The sequence below is a fragment of the Diorhabda carinulata genome, chromosome 4, assembly GCF_026250575.1.
Source record: "Diorhabda carinulata isolate Delta chromosome 4, icDioCari1.1, whole genome shotgun sequence".
Lineage (NCBI taxonomy): Eukaryota > Metazoa > Arthropoda > Insecta > Coleoptera > Chrysomelidae > Diorhabda > Diorhabda carinulata.
In genome coordinates, this window is record NC_079463.1 from 34017336 (window position 1) to 34039935 (window position 22600).

At 29.4% G+C, this 22600-nt stretch overlaps 1 protein-coding gene across 6 annotated transcripts in view; it reads right to left on the reverse strand.

The window, feature by feature from the left end:
- Positions 1-22600, reverse strand: part of LOC130893287 (syntaxin-1A) — a 25968-nt gene continuing 3368 nt past the window's right edge. The window contains exons 4-12 of one of the 6 annotated variants that reach the window (XR_009059182.1): positions 17858-17932; positions 16102-16284; positions 15531-15604; positions 14794-14931; positions 10875-10985; positions 9543-9613; positions 9407-9450; positions 8483-8553; positions 8210-8393 (exon numbers count right to left, since the gene is read on the reverse strand). Coding sequence is in view for 5 of the 6 variants with exons in the window: in XM_057799264.1 (XP_057655247.1) it covers positions 3468-3551; positions 10875-10985; positions 14794-14931; positions 15531-15604; positions 16102-16284; positions 17858-17932 (665 nt within the window). In the remaining variant the exon portion in view is untranslated. Of the gene's footprint in view, positions 3287-3457; positions 3552-4922; positions 8394-8417; positions 8554-9406; positions 9451-9542; positions 9614-10383; positions 10495-10874; positions 10986-14793; positions 14932-15530; positions 15605-16101; positions 16285-17857; positions 17933-22600 lie in introns of those variants that run through there. The other 5 variants (XM_057799268.1, XM_057799267.1, XM_057799264.1 and 2 more) reach the window with 5 other exon arrangements.

Consider the following 22600-nt stretch of genomic DNA (forward strand, 5'->3'; position numbering starts at 1 on the left):
AAGTAATAATAATTATTTTAATGTTTAAATAATTACATTAGAAATGACAATTAAATGATTTGTTCCAATTGATTACAAAGTGCAAAGATATTAGTTTTGCAGTACCGTTCGACATGTATTTACGCAAACAAATTTATCAGAAGGAAGAAATTATTTGACATAGACCTAAGAAAAATTTTGTGCGAGGTTCATAAAAGGTATCTATTGAAAAACGAAACGGTGTGTTAAAAGCAATCGTTTATTCATACTGTGTACAATTCGAATTATTATCTAGTCAGTATAATTATTAACTGTCAACAAACGAAATAAATTTTGGTTCTATGAAACTAGCTTAAAACTCTAATAATTGTTATAATACAGTTATAATTCGATCAATATATTTTATCTTATTTTTAATCTACAACTTGAAATAGAACAAAAAAAACGAACCAATAATTTATTTCTATTTAAATGACCGAAAAACGAAACAGACAATTCTTTTCCTATTTTTGTGCACCTTTTTAGAACGGAATAAAAATACACATTAATCACTGAAAATGTATCTCCTCTATTTCTATTAATGTTTCTGTAAAGAATAGTTGATAAAAGTGAGAGGCAGTAGTTGAGATCAAAATTTTTAACATATCTTTCCGCCTCTAAAATTACAAAATAACCCAAACATCCCGATAAGGGTTTTTTGAACTATATAGATATCAGTTAGAAGATAGAGGAGATTAAATATATTGCCATTATTTGTACAGAGTGAACTTCTATAAACTACGAAAGAGATTACTAAAAAAGTTCCTAATTCTCGATTATCGGTTGTGATTAGTTTCAAATTTTGAAATTCCGTAAATTCTACAAGTAAAAATCAATTTTAAACATTAGCGATTAATTTTATTCATTGCTTGTACTATATATTATTTTTGAGCTATTAAAATGAGTTGAGATCTGATTTTTATGTTTATATATATATTAAGGAACCGTTTCTAGTAATCGTCTATTCGAAATAAATTTTATTATCAATTCGATATTAACATACATAAATGCGGAACACCACATATTTTTTTTTTTTCGAATTAATCTATACACTACAACATTTTTTAATATCCGTAGAATAACTACTTATATGAAATGTATGTGACTACTCAAATCTCACTTTTTATATGCACCATTTCAAAAATGACGCTAGATTTTTAATATAATTACATTTAGTAGATGAAATATATTTTTTATTTTTAAATTGAATTGACACTTATATAACTTGAAGTATATCCTGGTGATAAATTTAATTCTAAAGAATCCAATAGGTACAGAGGGAAATATGATTTTCGATTTAAAACAAAAAATTTCGGTTATTCTAATTCGAAACAGAAATCCACCTAATTTTTTTTCTGATATTCTCTAAATAATATGAGAAACATCTCCAATTCGGACACTTCAGAATTAAAAGAGTAAGTACTTAAGTTTTTCAAAAAATAGATACCTAATTCACAAAATGCTATGCTAACTTTGGAATTGAGTATAAAATTATCTACATACCTATATAAATATATTCTTTTGAAAATGACAATATAGGCAAGTTATGTTCAATTTTATAGAGATCTTTGAAAGCCTACGAGAATGATCAACAAAATATTGACGATAACAAAACACGTATCAAACAGTGGTTGGGTCGGGCATTTCACTAGCGGAAGACAAGAAACATATTTTCGATACTTATATAGATGTACATATATATATATATATATATATATATATAGAAAGCCGATGAAATTTCAATAGATTCGTCTAAAATTGCAAATTAGAAAGATTTTTGTATACAGCAAACAGCCATTTTAGAAATTCTCGTTCGTGTGTCTACAAACGTGATTTGAAATTACATACTTCTTTTTTCAGTTGTATAATTAGTTTGATGAGTCTTCATATAATTCAAAATCTTTTTCAAATCTATCCCATTGTTTGACTTCTTTTCTTAATTAATGGCTTTGTGTTTTAAATGAAAAAATAATGGGGACGAGATAAACAGTACCTATTAACAAATTTTTTCGTAAAGAAATACAGGTACTCGAAAAAGGTACTGCTTTCGAGTGACGTTTTCGTTTTAGGCCTCTCAAATGCTACTGATTGTGCAGATAGTTCTTGAAAAGAACAATTTTTGTTTGTCGTCTACCCATCTATTTCTACTGTTTCTAGAATTTTCTAAAAATTAGCAAATAAACGTTATAAACAGTCGATAATAAACGAAATAAACTCGTTCTTCTGGAATTTGTTTTATTTCCTCAATCAATTCCTCATCTTCTAAATCTCGGAAAGCATCTATATTAAATATTTAATTATTTGTATGACGAATATTTCCAAAAATGAACTAATCAAGTATAGAAACAAACAAACCACTTTTCATGTACGATATTTTAGGTTAAGTTTCTACTAAACAGTTTCAATTGACAGTTGTGACTTATTTGGCAAATAACTCGATTTATTCGGAGGTTAAGAAACCCGGCCTTAATTTAATGTTCATAACGTTTATCTGCTATATCGGTAATAGGTATTTTGAGAAATTTTTTACAAAATTAATTACATTCCCAAATCGGGTAAATATAAATATAACCATTTTTTTTTCTTCTAAAATGGCATATTCAGGAAACTTTTTAAATGCCCCAAAAATAAGTATTCCAACTTTTTGGCGGAATACTTCCATTTGTTTTGTACACTATAAATTAGATTAGATAATAATGTATGAAAAAACATCTCGACAATAATTTTTACGAGTTAATTAAATAAATATAATAATTCAATGATTACGGTAAGTAAATGGTTCTCAGTGTATATTTTACATGTGTGGTTGTGGCGAAATGTATTTTCACTTTGGGTATTATCTAAAACTCGCTAACAAGTTTTAATATTTAACAAAAATATTGAATATCACACAGTAAAAATCAGAATATTATTGCTATTCAAATTCTGCAAAAAGGATATGACGTTAAAAATATCATTTGTCGCATTTACTGCTCTCAGATTAAAATTGTGTTTTTTCTTCTTAAATTCACAGCTAATGTGACAATTTGTTCACTATCGGAAAAGAACACATTGATTTATTCTATTCTTAATTGCGTTTTTAACAACAAAATTTTAATCTTGATGCAGTTAGTATAAACATTTTTTTTTATTAGCTCACTATATTACAGCTTGACTAGATTTTCTCTAACGTAATAATAAATTTACACCATTTTTATTTAAATTTGGAACCAAACACAATTGTTGTTGTGATAAGTATGCATATGCGACAGGTTTGTATTATGCTTGTCTGAAAACGAAAATAAAATCATTGAAATCCAATAAGGATTAATATTTAATGTATTATGTGTATTAAAATGGATGAGTTAACAAGACAAACGAGTTTCCAAATTAGATAAACTGAATGCAAAACCAACACTATGAATTTCAATTGTTTTTTTGTTTTTAAATAACGACTTACCCAATAAAATTTACACCAATCCAAGATATCCTCCGATGGTACACGTTATAATTATTGCCAAGATTGTGAGACAGATCAAAATCATAATTTTCTTCTGCAAAATGACGAAACACACAACGTACATTATATTTATTTATATATTTGTATATTTTTTTTCTTCATATAAACTAGACTACGTAATATGTCCCTTTGTCACCAGAACTATATAATATATACCATAAAATTAGATGTGTTTGTGTGTGAGTGTACTGAAACTTTGATGTCAGTGTGTTGTGTTTGTTTTTTGTGTTTTGGGATCCTAAAACATAATAGATGTTTGCTAACAATAACAAAGAAAATTATATCAATCGTAAAGGGTTGAATCATCGTATAATTTGAATTCCACTAAAACACGTATAATAAACCATTTCAATACAATTTTCTATGTCCAATTCTATGTATCGAATATATACATTTGTCGATGTCGATACTGAAGAATTAGGACACCCTGTATAATCCAAAAATCAATAATCTAAAAATTCCTTTAAATACGAAGAACTTTTGAAAAAATAATAAGGGTTATCTTACGTTTCGACACCCCGTACCAATAAAATTATCAAAAGTTTATAAAACGATATGTATAAATTAGAAATGATTATTTATTTATATTAAACTGTAATCCGCATTATTGTAAACATATTGATATTTATATAATTAAACAGATTTCTGTTTTTAAAACTCATACTGCCATCTACACGTCAATTTGTCATTCATATAGTTTATTATTGAAACTTGGACAAATCTCTAGCAGATGGCGTTCGCTACATACTTTATCACTTTCCATATTTTTTCTATCAATATGTGAAAAAATGTTTGCTTAAATTCGATCCTTCTGATAGTTCAGATAAGAGATGATGAATGGGGTATCCAGAAAATTTATTTCTGAAGTCTACTACCCGTGTTTCTTGTTACGACTTAGTAGACGATAACTATCTGATCTTATCTAGAACTAACATACAGAGCGGATCATTTTTATGAAATTAGAAATATACAGTTTTAATAAAACGATATATTCAGTAATGCAAAGATGAGGTGTAGATATTTATTTGAGTTTTAAACCACAAAACAAATAAATCGGGATAGTTATGTGTGGATAAGAAAATATCTATGAAAAATATGGTAATGTTGACGTGTATTTATAGTAATGTACTTACTTTTATGAGAAAAACATGCTGTATACCACGGATACGAGCACTATCAGCAGTATACATACGCAGATAAGAATCATAATCTTCTTCTACAAAATTTAAAAAGGAGTAATTTATGTGGAATGTACAAATAAATTTATATAAAAGAAAGATTCAAGTATTAACTTGTTTACAATAGTAAAATAACGCTTGTTAATTAAAATAAAAATGAAACTAAAAATGTAAAAAGAAATAACTTTAATAATTAATAAATTATAAATAATCTGCAAATTATAATAATAATAATAATAATGATAAAATTCAAAGAATATTATAAATAAAATAGACACATGTAAATAGTTTGCAAATATATACAAAACAATTCCATTTTTTTTCTTTGGTATTGTTATAGGATTATATTACAAAAAATGTATATAGAACACAGTCTATAACTGAAAAAAAAATAGTTTGTCTAAAATTTACGGAATATCTTTTGAAAAGATTACCAATATTCGTGAAACTTTTCAATTTGAAAAATAAATCAAATAATATTATTTTTGAGATTGGGTGATTTTTATATTTTTAATTTTAGTATGTTTCTGATTGTTGAAATTGCGATAAGAGAAATAATTTCGTTGGTATTCATAGTTTCGTGAATATTGGTATTCAGAGTTTAACATTTTATGTAATCTTATTAATGAGTGAAGATCAAAATATTAAAAATTAGTTGAAAATAAAGCAAAAAAAAGCTTAAAGCGTCCCATCCAATAAAATATTTATAGGAATCTGTTGTAATTTCACTTATTTACCACTTATAGGGGGAAATGATAACAAAAATAAACAAAAAAATTATTGAGTATTAACAAATAATTTACCTTGTTGTGACGATGCCCACATACTTAAGATGGTCGATTGATTGCGGATATATTTCCACAAGAAGTTAACGTTTTGTTTTTATGGCAAACATGAAAAAAATATTTAGCCCTGTTGCCGTATGTACAAGTTTTAAGCAAAAATGGCTTAAAAATAGTCTAATTGATATAAGAACAGTTTGTGATGAAGTTAGAAGAAGACAAAAATCAATTTTTTTGCTTATAACTTGTTTTTTTTTGATGAAAAATTTCCTCCACCGCCTGGGCTAATAGTTATATTTCGGTCTTCGTTGTTTCATTTTTTACATTAACATTAAATTCTTGCAGAAGTTCCGAGTCAATTTCAAGTTGTTATTTCAACATAACAAAAATTGATTTTATAATAAAACCCTAAGTTTAAAAATACTATTTAAATTTAATACTGTTTTTTTTTCATTGTATTTAACATTAACGAAAAAAAAAAAATTGTTTCAGGGGACTAGTACCGGTTATAAGGGTAAAAAGACTCTATGAAAATTATAACCGATACTAGTCCCTTAATAAAACAGATTTTAAATTAAATTAATAATTATTCGAACCGCATGATATTTTTAAAGATTGATTTTGGATTATAATTTGTTTATAGTTTACATTTCATACTTGAAATTGACGTAATTGTTAAATTTAACACTAAACTACATTTTAATAAAATAAAATAGACTAATTTCGGCTAAAATAATCAACTAGTCGAAGCAAATATATTAAAAGTTGTAATAACCAAAAATAATATATAATATTTGGTGATTTGTTTATTTTAAATATTCATTACTACATTTTGCATTTAGGATATTTTTGAAAAATTATTTCATTTTGATATATTTATGTAAAATGTGTAGTTCGAAGTATAAAAATTACTTAAATCTCATAGGAGAACAAAATGTACAAAAACGAAAAATATTTTATTGTAATTAAATTGAAAATAGCATATATGTTTTAATAAATGATAATAGGGGGCTAGATTCGTTAAAAAAACGTGTGTTTATATATAATCATTGTTTCAATTTATTTATAAACAATAATTTAACATAATTATACTGCCTGATACGTACGTTTCGATAACCAGGTTACCGTCTTCGGGGATTAAAGATAAACTTTCAGTATTTGAAGACGGTAAATCGGTTATCGAAACGTTCATATCAGGCAGTGTTGGTGCGAAACAGTGTGTTCATAATAATAACTATTTCTGGTTAATAAAAATACCTCTTGTATTGTAGCAGGTTTGTTTTTTTTTCAAAAATTTCATATATATATGTTTATACATGTAGTATCGGAATATTGCACATATACTTATAATATACAATAATAGAATTAGAAAAAAAATGAATAATAATAAAATATTATTAATCGATAATGAGTTAGAACTTTTCCTGTACTCATAACCTCAATTATTCAAAACTGTAAATAAGAATTGAAATATTTAGAAAACTATGGAAAATATTAGAATCAAATGTAGAGTATAAGAAAAGCTCTGATGAAAGAAGAAAATGTCGGGTCGAAAAGGAAAAATTCGCTACAGATTTTTAGAGAAAAATCAAAAAAATATTTTTAGTACGTACCATTTAATTATAAATACCCCTGCTATTTAATTATATATTTAACAACAATCTATATACGTATACGGGTCGTCCCAAATAATAATATTCAATTAATTTTTATAAGGAAAAATAGTAATTCAATAAAATTCGTTCATTATCATGTATATTTATTTTTTTTTAACGGGTAATATGCAAAAAATATAAAGAAATAGGAGGTTAGAGCCGGAAAATTTTCCATATTTTTTATCGTACATTTTATAATCTCAGTGACCTATTACACCGTATACATTCGTGCATGACACGGACCGGGATGTCAAGAACTTACCGAACACACTTTTATCATCTTCGGATACTGAAATTAAACAGTCTCTGAAGACGATAAGTTGTTTACCGAAACGTTCATATCGGACATATCACCGACACTTTTCGAAAGCTTGGAATTAGAAATGGTGATCCGAATCGACGTCGAGAGGGAAAACGAAAATAACGGAGAGTGTTTCCCACGGAAAAATATGAAAAAAGGATGGAAACTGTAGCGACAAGTATCGGATAACCTCAAAAAACAAAATGAGAGCGAAATTGATAATTTTATCTGGGACAACCTGTATATATATATTTATAGTATAACGGCGCGATATATATTTTTGAATAACTTTTTAAACAAATGAATTTTATTTTATTATTAAATGTGGATTGAATTTTTTTTTTTTTTTTCGATTAAATTAGTTTTAATTGGAATATACAGGGTGATATATAAAAATGTTTCTTCTGAAATGCTATACGTTTGTTTTTATTTTTTAATTATTAAATTGCTATATTATACATCGTTTCGATAAAACGAAAAGTACGATCGATTATCAAAAAAAAAAATCGTATTTTTCAGGATGCTGAACAATTTTATTGCTTAAATTTATATTTTTAAATATTATTCTCACAGAAAGATCCTAATGTGATATTTTCAAACAAACTCGCATTTAATTTTTTCGGTTTTACAAAAATAGACCAGTCGATGGATTTGAATTTTTCTATATTGTTGCGATTTACTGGCCTAAAAAAGCGGTTTTCGAAATATCGGCGTAATTTTTTTTTACAAACACTATAATATATATATATATATATATATATATATATATATATATATATATATATATATATAAATCTCTGAATTGGATAAATAAAATAAAACGAACAGGATGGTACGGGCGACATCTACCGGGCGGCGGTTAAAACAAAATAATAACGTCCGTAATTCCAAAAAAAAAATAGGAAAGGGCACACCAATTTTTTTTTTTTTTGTTATCCCATTATAAACAATGTTCATTTCCTAAAACAATTTTACGGTTATTGAAATTACACTTTCAAATTATTGTACGATTTTTGTACAATGTTTACATTTTCTTTTTATTTACTTACAATACAACAGATAATATTATTATTAGAATGATGAGAGCTACTACGAGGCAGATTATGATGAAGATCTTTTTCTGAAAAAAAGAAACAAACAAAAATAAAAGTAAACAAAAAGAAAAAAATCAAAAGTGACGGTTTCATTCAAGTTACGCGTGCTATTTTTAATAAAGAAAAACGACATTATTAATTCCAAATAATTTTTTTTTCAAATTAACACATCGAAATTTATATTTTGGGCGTTCAAATGTTACCAATTAATTCGTTTTTCCATATAAACAAAGCAGATTCTTTAGTAAAATAAATAACGAAAATTACGAATATGATATTTGTACAACACATACACAAAAAACAAAAAACCAACGCAAAAAATGAATAGCGTCTAAGCGGCAAATCGAAAGAATAAAAAAAAACACTTGTAATCAAATGGGTTTAGGTGTATATCGATAACGGATAGATGCATAAAGAGTTAGAGAAAATGCTTCTATTGTTCAAATTTGTTAAAACTACGACGCGAAACGATAAGACGACAGACATTTTTAATACACTATATACACACACACACCAAAACTTGATATACCTGTTTTATCATTAATTTCCCCACCAATAAACCTTCTCCCGCGAAAATTAATTCCTCGACTACTAAACTATAGAAAGGGTTGTAAGGAATATAGTTTAATCGAGTCGAGTTTTTTTCCCGTCGGTATTAATCTACGCGGGAGAAGGTTTATCGCTGGGAAAATTTGTGATAAAACAGGTATGTCAAGTTATATGATTTTAGTTTACGACGACACAAACAAAAACAAAAACGGACGATTATTTTAGATCTGACGATTCGAATTAGTTGTTACGAAATTTATAAAGACCCTGACGTTCCTTAAAAACCACCCACGGACAAACGAAATACTATCAAAGTGAAATTAAACTTACAAAATGTTACGGCGCGATTATTTTTTTATAAAGTAGATTAACTTCTGAAAAAAAAAATAATAAAAATAATAAAAATATTGTTGGAATATTTCGATTTGATAAAATAATTTTTACGAAAAACCCATTTGACACTTACAGGGTGCTAGCTAAGATAATTGCTATTACGGCGAGTAATATTGCAATCAGGATTATGATGTAGATTAGTTTCTGGAAAAAAAAAATTTATCAATTTAAAAATATATAAATAATTTTTACTTATATATATATATACAAATTCGGATACAAAACGTCCTACAAAGTTATCCAATACCTAATTCTTGTCATCGGGAATTCTTATCGTCGATTTTCCTATTCCAAACGTCCATGACGATTTCCGATCTTCTTCTTTTTCTGTTGTCCCGTGAAATCCACTCAATTATTTTCTTTTTCCTCCCCCAATCTTTCTACAAATTCACGTAAAAATCGTCTGCTTTTCCTCAATTTATTCTATAATCGTTTCTTTCTATCTAACTTCGACGTTTTTATGTTTTCTTTCATTCCTTTTTCAAAATCGTTTATAGTTCCCACGTCGCGTTATAATTACGTATTTTGTCTTTCCCGCGTTTATCTGCCGTTTCCATTTTCCGCATTCAAGTTGTATCTGTAGTTTGTACATTGATCCCCATTTTTTCGAAAAGTTTTTGTTATACGTGAAGTACCACCGATAATAAATTTATCAACTTTCATTGGTTAAATTTAAAAAAAAAAAAAAAAAACATGAAAATGTAAATAGTAAAATTTGTAAATTTCGTCAACAACAACAATATATTCAAATAAAATATTTGATTGGAATTGAAAAAGTTCGACAACGTCGTATTAATCGATAGTAATATACGAGGTTTATCAAAAGATATATCGAAATTTGACGGATACCTCGAAGGGGCGCGGAACAATCCGAAAAGCATTTTCTCTAATAAAAAACCTACCCTACCACCTACCTTTCTGGCTTTGGTTTGATATCCTTCGGCTTGTATCAATTCGGTGCGACCTTGTTGTACGTGAGTTTGAGCATTCTCTACGTGATATTCCACTCTATCGACGAGTTCACCCTAATTTTCGGATACGTTCGGACGGGAGCGGGTTAAGGGATACGAAAGAATAAAAAAAAAAGAAAGAGAAAGAGAGAATGTACAACATAGAAAGTAAAACATATCGCAACCACATATATATATATAGGTATATATATATATATACGTACAAACAACAGTTAAAAACCCAAAACATTGTGACAAAGGCACATATATAAGTAGTAAAACCATTTATTAGTAAGGGTGCAAAGCAAAAGGTGTAGAGGAGGACGTGGGTATGAAAGGTGATGATAAAAAAAAAAAGTATAAAACCAAAAATCAGAAGCGATCTTTTGAAACACCACGTGTATGTAATTATATATATATATTTAATAAATAATTGAGGGAATGAATTGACTCACCCGTCTGGCACGACTTTGATATCGTAATGCCTTTTTAGTATCTTGGGTGGCCGTTTGTACGTAATCCACTGCATGTTCGACATGGTATTCGATACGATCGATCATTTCACCCTAAAATGCCCAGCGGGTGGAAAATATTGTGTTAATATTAAACAGATAGTCGCCCATAGAAAAACACAACGTGCAGTTTTTGGTGTTTTGTTAATTTCTATTTTACTTTTTTATTTATTTTTCTTTTTTGTTAATTCCACCGGTAAATTCAAAGAAAATCACCAATTTTTGTTAGTAAAACGATTTAAAGTTTCAATCAACGTATAGAATAGAAAAGGATTGTTAATAAAAGTTTAATTATTATTATGATAAATAACATGCAGTTTAGTAATAAATATAATCCGCTGGGAATAGGTGTAGAAATGTGTCGTTATCGCGATAATTTTATTTTCTTTTCACTTTTCGATATGCAGATTTCATTACAAAAGTTTAATTTTCATATTCAAATACGACTTTAAACCAAAAATTTCGAAATTTTTCTACGAGGTCTGGTTATTAAAAAAATTATTCTACATTCCACATTTCCAAAACGTTTTTTTTTTCCATTGATCGAAGCAGTGCTGGAAATTTTCTTTGGCGAGGGTCTTTTAACTTCAAATCGGGTCCGTTTCAAAGCAAATCTTTCAAAGAAATCTGAGCAGACCAATTGACGCAAGAGTTTTTAATCGGGAGGCATATTTTTTGGCACCAAAACGTTTCTTGGTGTTTACAATTGCTTGCACTCACAATTTGGTCGATTTTTGATCACTGTTTTCGGAGTTGAAACCGTCATCTTCAGTACCTTCACTAAAGCGTTTACGCCACTCAATAACACGCGTCCCCGTAGGCCTTTTACAACAATTTATAGCACTCACCCGTGTAGGGCGCCCTCTAGGCGCGCAGTCTCGTTATTTAATAACCAGACCTCGTATATAAAATATTTTTAATTTCAAACGAGATAAAATAAATGATCGACGTGAATTAAATGACTTTTTTTAACTAACAAGATATTATATAATCATAGATTCCAGACAAGATTATTTCCCATAAATGCTATCTAATTAATTTTATTTTATATAGAAAAATTAAAGTATGGGAAATAATATTTAAAAAAAAAAAAAAATTGAATTAGATGCACGCCCATATGAACTGGAAAAATTATAAAAGTACAGTAGAAACTCGATTATCCGGCTATCCGATTATACGGATTCGCGATTATCCGCTCTATTAATTGAGGGATAATTAAATAATTAAGTATTATTGAGTCAAGTTACGAAACGTTCGACATACTAGTACTAAAAAATCGAATTTGCGCAAACACTAACGACTCGGAACCGGTTTGGAACCGAATTAAACGTTTTTTTTTTCCATACATTCGATTATCCGGATTTTCGATTATCCGAATCACTAACAACAACAACAATTAGTCCGGTAAATGGAGTTTCCGCCGTATTTTATAAACAACAACAAAAATTAGAGGATTATTTCGAGTTTAATGTTTCTAAATATAGATTTTCGTAATTAGACGTAAACAAAATTAACAAAAAAAATCATCGATCTATGCGTAAGAACCCGAAATTAAACGTTAATCGACTGTTTGAGTCTTTCAAGATCTCGAACCGAATGTTTTTTTTATTAATGATTAGATTAGATGTCACCGTTCCATTAGAGCAACGTAAAACTGTCAAACAAGACGAATCGCGAAAATTCGAGCACTCGCAAATCAGTTCAAACAAAAACGTTTTCGAACAGTCAAAACATCGAATTGGTAGGTAATCCGCCGTACTATCGTCCGATGATTTCTTTTTATTTCTGTAGATCAGAAATAAATTTAAAAGTCGACGACGTTTTTTTTTTTTCACATTTGAAGCAGCGGTTGGATGCGTGCAAATATTTTTGGAATTTTCAAAATTTTTGGAAATCAAAGCGTTCGGCCAATCAGAATGTAATTTCTCGTACATTTTTGATTATCACGTAGTTTTTAAGGTATTAAACGATTCAGAAGAAATAACAGTTGAAGAGACAATCAGATATTTTAAATTTTCAACGATTAAATTTCGTTTATTCATTCATGTTTGTAAAATGTAATTTTTTGACGTGCACCTAATTTTTTTTATATATATATATGAAAAAAAAGAACTTTCTCAATCGATATCAACACACACACACACGTACAAATTATCTGGAATCTAAATCGGAAAAAATGACGAAGATAAAACGATATTATTTCCTGACAATTTTTCTTTTTATTTTGAAAAATATTCGACACGCAAATACACGTTTTATATTTTTATATCGTAAAATATCAATTGTTTCGACGAAAACAAAACGTTTTTATATTTTATTTCGACCGTATTCGACGTTTGTTTATATTTTTTTGACACATACAGTGTGTCCACGTAAATTGGCGGCATACGAGACATAACTTTTTTATTATTAATTTTACGAAAAAAAGTTATTCTTTATAAAATGTTATAAATGGTCCAAAACCTATAATTCGATCATCGGATGTTGAATATTTTCAGTCGTATACGAGGTTTGTCAAAAAATGTGATTTTTACTTTAAAGTACTTTTCTTTTTGACAATATCGAAAATTGTTATAAAGAAAAGATGTTTAGAATTGAAAATAGCTTTCAAATTGTTTATTTACATTAAAAAAAAAAATTTTTTTCCGCATTTTCTCTGCGATTACGTTGGAAATTCAAGTTTGCACTTTAATGCTTTGCATTTATTAATTATAAATTTTATTAAACAATTCTAAATAAACAATTATCTCTTAATTTTTATCGAACACTAACAACCTTTAAGTTGCTTTCGATATTGTCAAAAATAAATGTACTATAGAGCAAAAATTAAATTTTTTGACATACCTCGTATACGACTGAAAAAATTTAACATTTGATGATCGAATTTTAGGTTTTGTACCATTTAGAACATTTTATAAAGAATAACTTTTTTTCGTAAAATTAATAATAAAAAAGTTATGTCCCATATGCCGACAAATTACGTGGACAAACTGTATATCAACCGGTATAATTTGACTGTATTTTAACACTTGATAGGTATAAAATTTTTTTTTGTATCTAAATGTTGTTGATTTTGGGTCTTTTCTGTTTTAAAATAATTTTTTTGTAATACTTTTTTAAAAGAAAGATAAATTTTGACGTTTCGGAGTAATTCTTTAAGTCTTTATCGAAATATTTTGAATAAAGAAAAGTCGAAACGTCAAAATTTATCTTTCTTTTAAGAAATTATTACAAAAAAATTATTTTAAAACAGAAGATACTCAAAATCAAGTACATTTAGATGCATTAATAATAATTTTTTTGTTATAATGAATCAAATTTTTAGTATAATTTATAAATTACACTCTGTATAAAGGATATTATTTAAATTTCTTAATTTTTAGACGTTTTGATATATTAATGCATCTAAATTGTTCTTGAATTTAGGTCTTTTCTATACTAAAATTAGTTTTTTTTAATAATTTTCGAAAAAAAGATAAAATTCGACGTTTTTACTCATTTCTTCAAATCTTTATCAAAATATTTTGATAAAAAAAGTCGAAACGTCAAATTTTATCTTTCTTTCAAAAAATTATTTCAAAAAAAAACTAATTTTAGAACAGAATGTCTAGAAAGGTCTAGAAAATAAGAAATTGAAGAAATTTTTTTTGTTGATGTCATAAAATTCCGCGCGAAAATTTATGGTTCATTATTTTTAAACGGAATTCATTATAAGTCAACGTGCGTACGTGTGTGTATTTTGAGATATCGATTTCGATCGATCCATTCAATACAGAAACAAATTCAATCGATATAATAAAACTTTCGACGGAATTCGTTTATTTTTCGATTAAAAAAATTCGAAATGGGAAACATAATGTACCTGATTCTCTACCAACATCGCCATATCCATAAACATATCGTGCAATTCTCTAATTGAATTTTCTAACTTGATGATATCGGCGTGCCTCGCTTCGATATCGGCTAATGTCTGTTTCGCTTGTTGCGTTTCCATTATGATCTACAGAAAAAATCGTGTCGAAAAAAAAATAAAAACCCCAAAATCTCTTATTTACACAAATACGGAACGGTAAAATAAAACAACGCAAATAAATTACACGTTTTAACTTCATTCCCAAAGTTCCATTCAATTTACGAGCGTTCAATGGATATTCCAAAGTAATTTGAACAAGTCGAAACTATTTGATTGCAAAAAAATTATTTCCAATCGATCCAAGTTGGTAATTTCTGATATATTCCGATAGGAATCCAAGGACTCCAATTTTCGCTTGACTTTCGGTCTTTCCATTCTGTATACTCTTGGTGTCGAGTATTTTATTGAAAATAGTCTCGAGTTTTTCTGTTTTTTAATCAAAATTCGTCGTATTTCCTCCAAAGATATGTTACATATCTCAATTCGTTAAAGTGCTTAACGTACGACGAAGAAAAATCAATTTTTTCCGCCGATTTATTCTTCTTCGGCCTGTTTGGATTTCCTCTCGACGTTGATAAAGGTTGTTAACCGTATAAACTATATATATACAAAAAAAAAATGAACCGATTTACGCATCTAAATATTTGAAATATACGGTAAATAAAATGATTGGTTGAGAAACTTACACCTTGGGTGAAAACCGCCGGATTTCCTTGTTCTAACATTTCTTCTAATTCCTCGTTGGTTGTTTGCCTACCGGCTGTAGAAAGACAAGACGCAATTAAAAAAAAAAAATACTTTGATATGTCTTATCGAAAAAGAAACTAAAGATATATATATCGGTAAACTGTAAAAAATATTAAGATATTTAAAAAAAAAAATCCTATCATAAAAATTTCCTGTTAGATTTTTTTTGTTTCGCGTTTTCTTCATCTCCATTCGACAAACGTATTAAACTCGAACAACGAAAGGAATTAATTGAGCTATAAATAAAATAGGACACGGGAAGGAACTTATTAAATATACGACAATCTCCATTATACCAATTTTATTTTCTTGCTTTAATTTAATCAACGGATTCCATCACGAAACTCGGCACTTTTTACGAATAGATAATAATAATAATAAAAAAAAACAGCAGCTATTTGCCTTTTTGGTACTTCGATTCATAAAATAAGGAATTTAATTATGTTTTTTTATCATCGTAACACATTCTAGTACATTCGAATTACGAGAAAATAAATGATTAATACTTACTAATTTCTAACTGCCTTTGTATTCTTCCTTTACACCTTTCTCTGTAATCTGTTTGAGTTCGGTTATATTCAGTCATAACTTCTACGAATTTTCTGGATAACGTCGAATGTTGGGTTTTTCGTATCCTCAGATCCGCCGACGATTTATTTTTTTGTTCTTCCGTTTCTATATTTTGTTCTATAACTGTAATAACGGGAAAAAAAAAAAACACAAAATAGATACGCCTAAAACATCGTCGAATGCGTTACTCAATATCCAGATATAAATTTATTATAATGCGAGTTATACAAGAGTATCGGGTATTTGGTTTCGCGCCGCATCCGAAACGGAGCGACGGTGATTCAATTGTAACTCCTCAACGTCTGTGTCGTGCGAAATATCGTACACGCCACGCCACGCCGAGCGACGATAGCATTAGGAAATGGATCGGGATGTTCGAGAATACGGGTGCGACAGTTAAAATTCAAAATTCAGTTCGCGATGAAGAAACAATTGAAGAAGTTGTGGCGTGATGCGTTAAACGTCAAAAAAACGTCTTTACATTCGATTTTAAAGGAAGATTTGCATTTAAAAACCTAATAAAATTCAATTGGTTCAAGAATTGAAGGAAACGGTCTATGGTAATCGATGCGAACGAAATGATGCTGCGATTTAACAACTTTGAAAACGAAGCTGTTCAGCGACGAAGCAAATTTTCACGTGAATGGTCATGTTAATAAGCAGAATTGTCGGTACTGGGTAGTCGAGAATCCGAGACGAAAGCATGAACGACCCCTGCACATCCCAAAGGTCGTTGTTTGAGCCGTTATATTTACTAAAAAGGAATTATTGGTCCTTATATTCATGAAGATCAACGAGGCCGAGTAATCAATGCGAATAGTGACAGTTACTTTTGGTCCCAGAGTTGCAGGAGTTTGCAGGTTTCAATTCAAGAACGTAGTTCCAGCAAGATGGGGCCATTTGCCATAACTCGATGGAAGTTGTGAATGAATTATTCCATAATAAAGTCATTTCGCGAAGGGGTGACATCAAATGGCCTCCCAGAAGTCCCGACCTTAGCCCTTAGCTTGACTATTTTGTATGCGGATACATTGAAAGTAAGGTTTATCAAAATAATCCAATTGAAGGAAAACATCAGATCAGAAATGGCAGCAATATTAAGAGTTTTAGGTCGACGTGTTATCGGCAATCTTCGTTCCCGTTTAGAACAGGTGCCATCATTTGGATAACGTCATCTTTTCCAATTCGTACGGTATCAAAAAGTAATAAAAGTTTACTTGAATTTACAAATACCCGATACCTTATCTGGACACCTTGTACAAATGGAGTTTACAGTTTCGAATTCATCATCTTCTACCAAATTCGGAATGTCCGGATTAAAATTTAATACAATCATACAACCGACGGTTGTTGAGAAAACGCTTTTGTCTCTGTCGACGAATATTTCATTGGAAATCGCTTTTAAATCCAACTAGGTAACGTAAAATCGTTACTAGGATGTATATAAATTAGAAAAAAATTTTTAAACTTATTATCGTTACGTAATTTAATAATACGCTCGATATCTACAGCTTCAATCGACCGAAACGAAAATCGACATCCTAGTTGGAAATAAATTTGAAAATTTGAAAATTACATGACATTTAGTTGCTTGTCGAGTATTGTATTTCGATACGGGAAAGCTATGGCGTATCGAAAGAAACTGAATCATATATTTTTGTGGTACCTAAATACGAAAATCGTGAAAAATGCTTACCCTTTAGCTTGGCACGAACTTTATTGGCAGTTTTCTTGATATCGGCCATTAGGTCTTCCAACTCCTGTTTCGTTTCTAAAGCAAAAAAAAAAAAAAATAAAAATCGTCTTCTTAATCGCGAAATCAACGGCGATTAAAACTTTTAAAACAACGTATAATTAAAAATATAGAGTATAAAATAATAATAATTACGGTAATTGTGATTGATTCTGAGTGTAAATCAAGTAAATTATTTACTCGAAACAATCTATTTCCTTTAAAATTCGAGTGTAGAACTTTCCCCGTATCGAATTAATGGCAGACCAGTGAAAATCATTCAAAGAACACATTTCACAGACCGTGTAGTATCTCCGGAAAATTAAGCCCGTTAATTGGAAGCTTCGCTTCGTCTCGTTTCCCATCGATATTAATTTACCGAAACAGTCAATTACCGAAATTAATTGACAATTTCCTTTTTGATGGTAAGCACAAATTAGGACATGGACATATTTGAACCATATTTTCGTATTTTTAATAAATAGTTGTATGTTTCAAAAAATTGCGTTACAGTAGACGCCCTCTTGTTCGGCCTCGGCTGAATCCGCAGCCGGATGGTTCGGCCGGTCCAAGGAGGACGAATCATATCCGACTTTCGACAGGTCTTTACTTGAATTTTTTGTTTCCGCTCGGTTTAGTGTACGGGTGGTTTCGTTATCGATCGGTTGCACTTTACCTGTGTTTTCTAAAATTAGTGAAAAACGTAAAAATACGTTTGTGACTATGCAACAAAAACTCGATATCCTAGAGCGTCCAGATAAGTGTGAATCAGTCCAAAGTATTTGTTGAGAATCGAAAACCCATTGAATCTTTTTGTACACAAATTGAAACTGAAAAAATTACGAAGCACGGTCGCCAAAAAATATCGCCCGGCGCGCTCGCCATTTTTTATTCGAAAATCGAGATTGAAAACAACCGGAAAATAAAATCCTTTCGGACGTCGCTGTATCGAAATCCGGTTATCAATTTTGGACGTAGTCTTCGTTCGATATCTGCGCGAGATGTTGTAGCCGATGGCGGTTCAAAAGATAAAATTTATAGTTATTAGAATCGTCCACTTTTATTAGATTTTTCATTTCGAATTAAAATTTTCTTTGATGAATAACACTCTGTATTTTAAAATCTTTCAAAATTGTTTTGATAAAAAAGAATTAAACGAAAGAAAACAAGTAGGATTACTTACGAATAAAATGGCGAAGGCTTTTCGCATCCGCCAGTTTTTGCAACATAAACTTTCGATAGTTTTATTACTAAAATCGATTAAAGTTTCGCCTAAACCGGTTATAACGATCAATCAATTAAAGGAGACTTGTCAAAAGCACGCGATTTCAACACTTCCAACAGACACAAAAACCCTTATAAAAAGACGCAATAAGAAATTTCCGCTGGTCAGCTTGTTGATTTCCGTATTAATCAGTCCGCTATTATTAGATTGTACAATAAAACAAGGAACATCTATCGAGGATTAACATAACATCTTCCAAATTGTTACGAAAAGCTCATTAATCGAAATATTATCGATTTTCTATTCACAAATTTCGAAATTTATTAGATTAAGTATTTCGATATACGATAAATCGACAAAAATTTGTTTCGGTCTTTTTTTCTGATCGTCTCGGAATTAATGACGGCTACGAGAAACCGGAAAATATTTAAATAAATTGAGTTGATGGGAAACTTGGAAATTTTTCGATATCTCGCATTCGTTCGCTAAACGTTCTATTTCTTTGGAAAAGGGGGAGATTTTCGATAAGCAAATTAATACAAACGTGGGTAAAGTATAACGGAAATTTTGAAGATACAATCTTACGAATTGATTATTAACAAATATCCGGTATTTATAAATATAACATAAATTAACCCAGTCCTTTTTGAAGAAGTCATTTGTGAAAATCCTTTCAATATACACGTTTTTATATTGAATATTTGTCATAATAATTTTGTCAAATTGTACAAATTTGTTTTTCTATTTTCTTTTCGGGATATTATATTTGCCGCTACGTCGAAAAATATTCTCGTTAATACGTAACTCACTCGAAACTTGTCGATGTGATACTCAAAATGTTTTATTAGACGCGAACAATGAAACATTATCGTGATCAAAAAAAGGAACAGTTTGAACGTGATTGATGATTTCTAAACAAAGAATATTTTCGTGTCTGCAATATTACATTTATATATACGAAAATCCCGATGTCAAAAATTTTGTTTTGACGTAACATATTATAAATTGATATTTTCCAATTTGTTAATACTTATTTATTGGATTGGATGCAGATACTAGATGTTGATGTGTTTGTGATTTTGATATTCGTATTTGTGGTGATTCTATTAGCAATTTCAATCTTGTTATTGAATCATTATACAAAATCATCGAAGTGAAATTGTCAACTGTCAAATGTCAACATTGAAATGGCTAGTGTGACTCCAGAGCGTCCCGAAAGTGTTTTGCAGTAGGGAACTGTCACTTTAACTACGCGGAACACTCGAAACGCGATTTATTTTATAGGCACGGTAATTCATGAACTAGGTCAACGATATGGAGGCGTATCACAAACTTGGAATATCGGTATAATATAGCCAAACTTCTCCATTTAATGTTGTACTAACGAATATAGTGACTATCAAACTAACTTACTAATTAACTGAACTTTGGTAGACCCTTTATTTACATTATACTTGTCGGTATTTACATAATTGCCTTCAAACTTTGTACTGGAAACTGTTTTCCCGGTCTGTAATAACGTTTGTTATTTCCAAAATTTAACTAAATACAAACAATAATAAAACGATAAATTACCTACGGAAAAAACATCATCGTCATTCATTGTTATTCATTAATTTAGGCAAAACTTCGGATAAAACAAATAATTTGAGAAAACGCAAAATCATCGAAGTTAAACTGTCAACTGTCAACATTATCTACTCCAGAGCGACCCGAAAGTGTTTTGCAGTACGGAACTGTCACATTCTCTACACGGAACACTCGAAACGCAACTTTCGGTATGTGAATTAATACAGAACGGTCTCAGCGAAATAAAGTTTATAAAAAAAATATTTTCGAAATGTGATTTGGTGTAAACTGTAAATTATTTTGCGCATATAATTTGTCCTTGAAAATCCAATTCATTCATTAACCAACGAAACATTAAACGCATGAGCAAAAAGAGAACGCCGATAAAAAGCTTTTTCAACTTAGATAAGCCCCTTTTCGTTGTAGTGCGGTTGTAAAAACAATACCGAGTTTGTCGAGGAGTTTTTCCACTCGTAATCCACAATATCGCCCCCGAGAGAAACGATACAGATACGCAGGGATTTGATATAAATTTTTTTTTCTTTTCGAATTAAATTAACGTGAGTACTTGCGACTCGATGTTTTCCAATTAAATCCAATTACAAAATTTTGAAATTAACGACGGATATACGAGGGTAATTGAACAAATTTCGTAAATATTGGTAGTGGCAAATGTTGAGGTATTGAAGCGCGAGTGAACCAAAACAAAAACCAATTTCGACCTTTTCGAATTTAAAATACCTCTAAGAGGTGAAAAATATTAGTCGAGCCCGCAAAAAGCTGAAGATTTGAACGTAAAATCAAATCGGTTGGCGTTTTACTAGAAAAATGAGGTCGTCGAGATTTATATTTTTTATTACCCCGATAAAAATGGGGTCGAGCGTTACTTTTCTTTAAAAATTTATAGCTCGGAAGACGCTGATAATGATAATGAAACAAATATATTAACAAGAATAACATTCCACAGATATAGATAAATATTGAGTCGAGAATAATTTCTCAAACGGTTTTATTATAAATTTAGTGGCGCATCTGGAAAGGGGGTACGAAAAGGCATTAACCTTAGATCTACAATAGCGTATTGACAATAGTTCTACGGTAGATCATCCTGATACTATTCATCAGTCAAACTAAATTAAATGCATTGTTCCAAATTTAAATTAATCGGGTGAGAAATGTCAACAGACTCAACTCAACGATTAGTTTAACAATACAGTGTAAAAAAAATATTCTAATAATGAAATAATAAGTTGTAAAACACGTTTTACGAAAAGAATCAGTCGGCTAGTCGATGGAAATTTAATTATCTATGTTATAACACCATACCGATGTCTTTTACGTGGTTAAAAGAAAAAAAAAGTTTATACCGATTAAAATGGAGTTGATATAAGATAGGATTTTTTTAAAATATTTCATTTATTGCGTAAAAAACACCATCGTCGATCGAATTTTCATGAAATAACGAATTTTAAAAACTTTTCTCTCTCTTCGCAAGGCCGGCAACACACTAAACGTCAAAGACTAATTAACCTGACCTGAATACCTGTTCACGTAATTGTGTACATGTATGTACATGCATTATTCAGCGCGTAATTTATATAAAAAAAAAATAAAAAAGAATTTAACACGATTTCCACGAATTTGCGTAAACGGCTTTGGTACTTGTTGAAATATTGCGATTGGACGTTTCGAGTTGTTACAAAATCCAAAAATTTATCGAAATAATAAAAAGTAATTGATAATTTTCAGTGTTAAAAATCAAATTTGCGGATCAATATGATACGAAAACCATCGCAATACAAACAAGTTTCGTACCTTATAAAAATTTGATTTATCGATTTTTGAATACGTTGATTTTAATATAATCGACGTACTAGGAAATATTTAGCGAATCATCATGACGACATACGAAA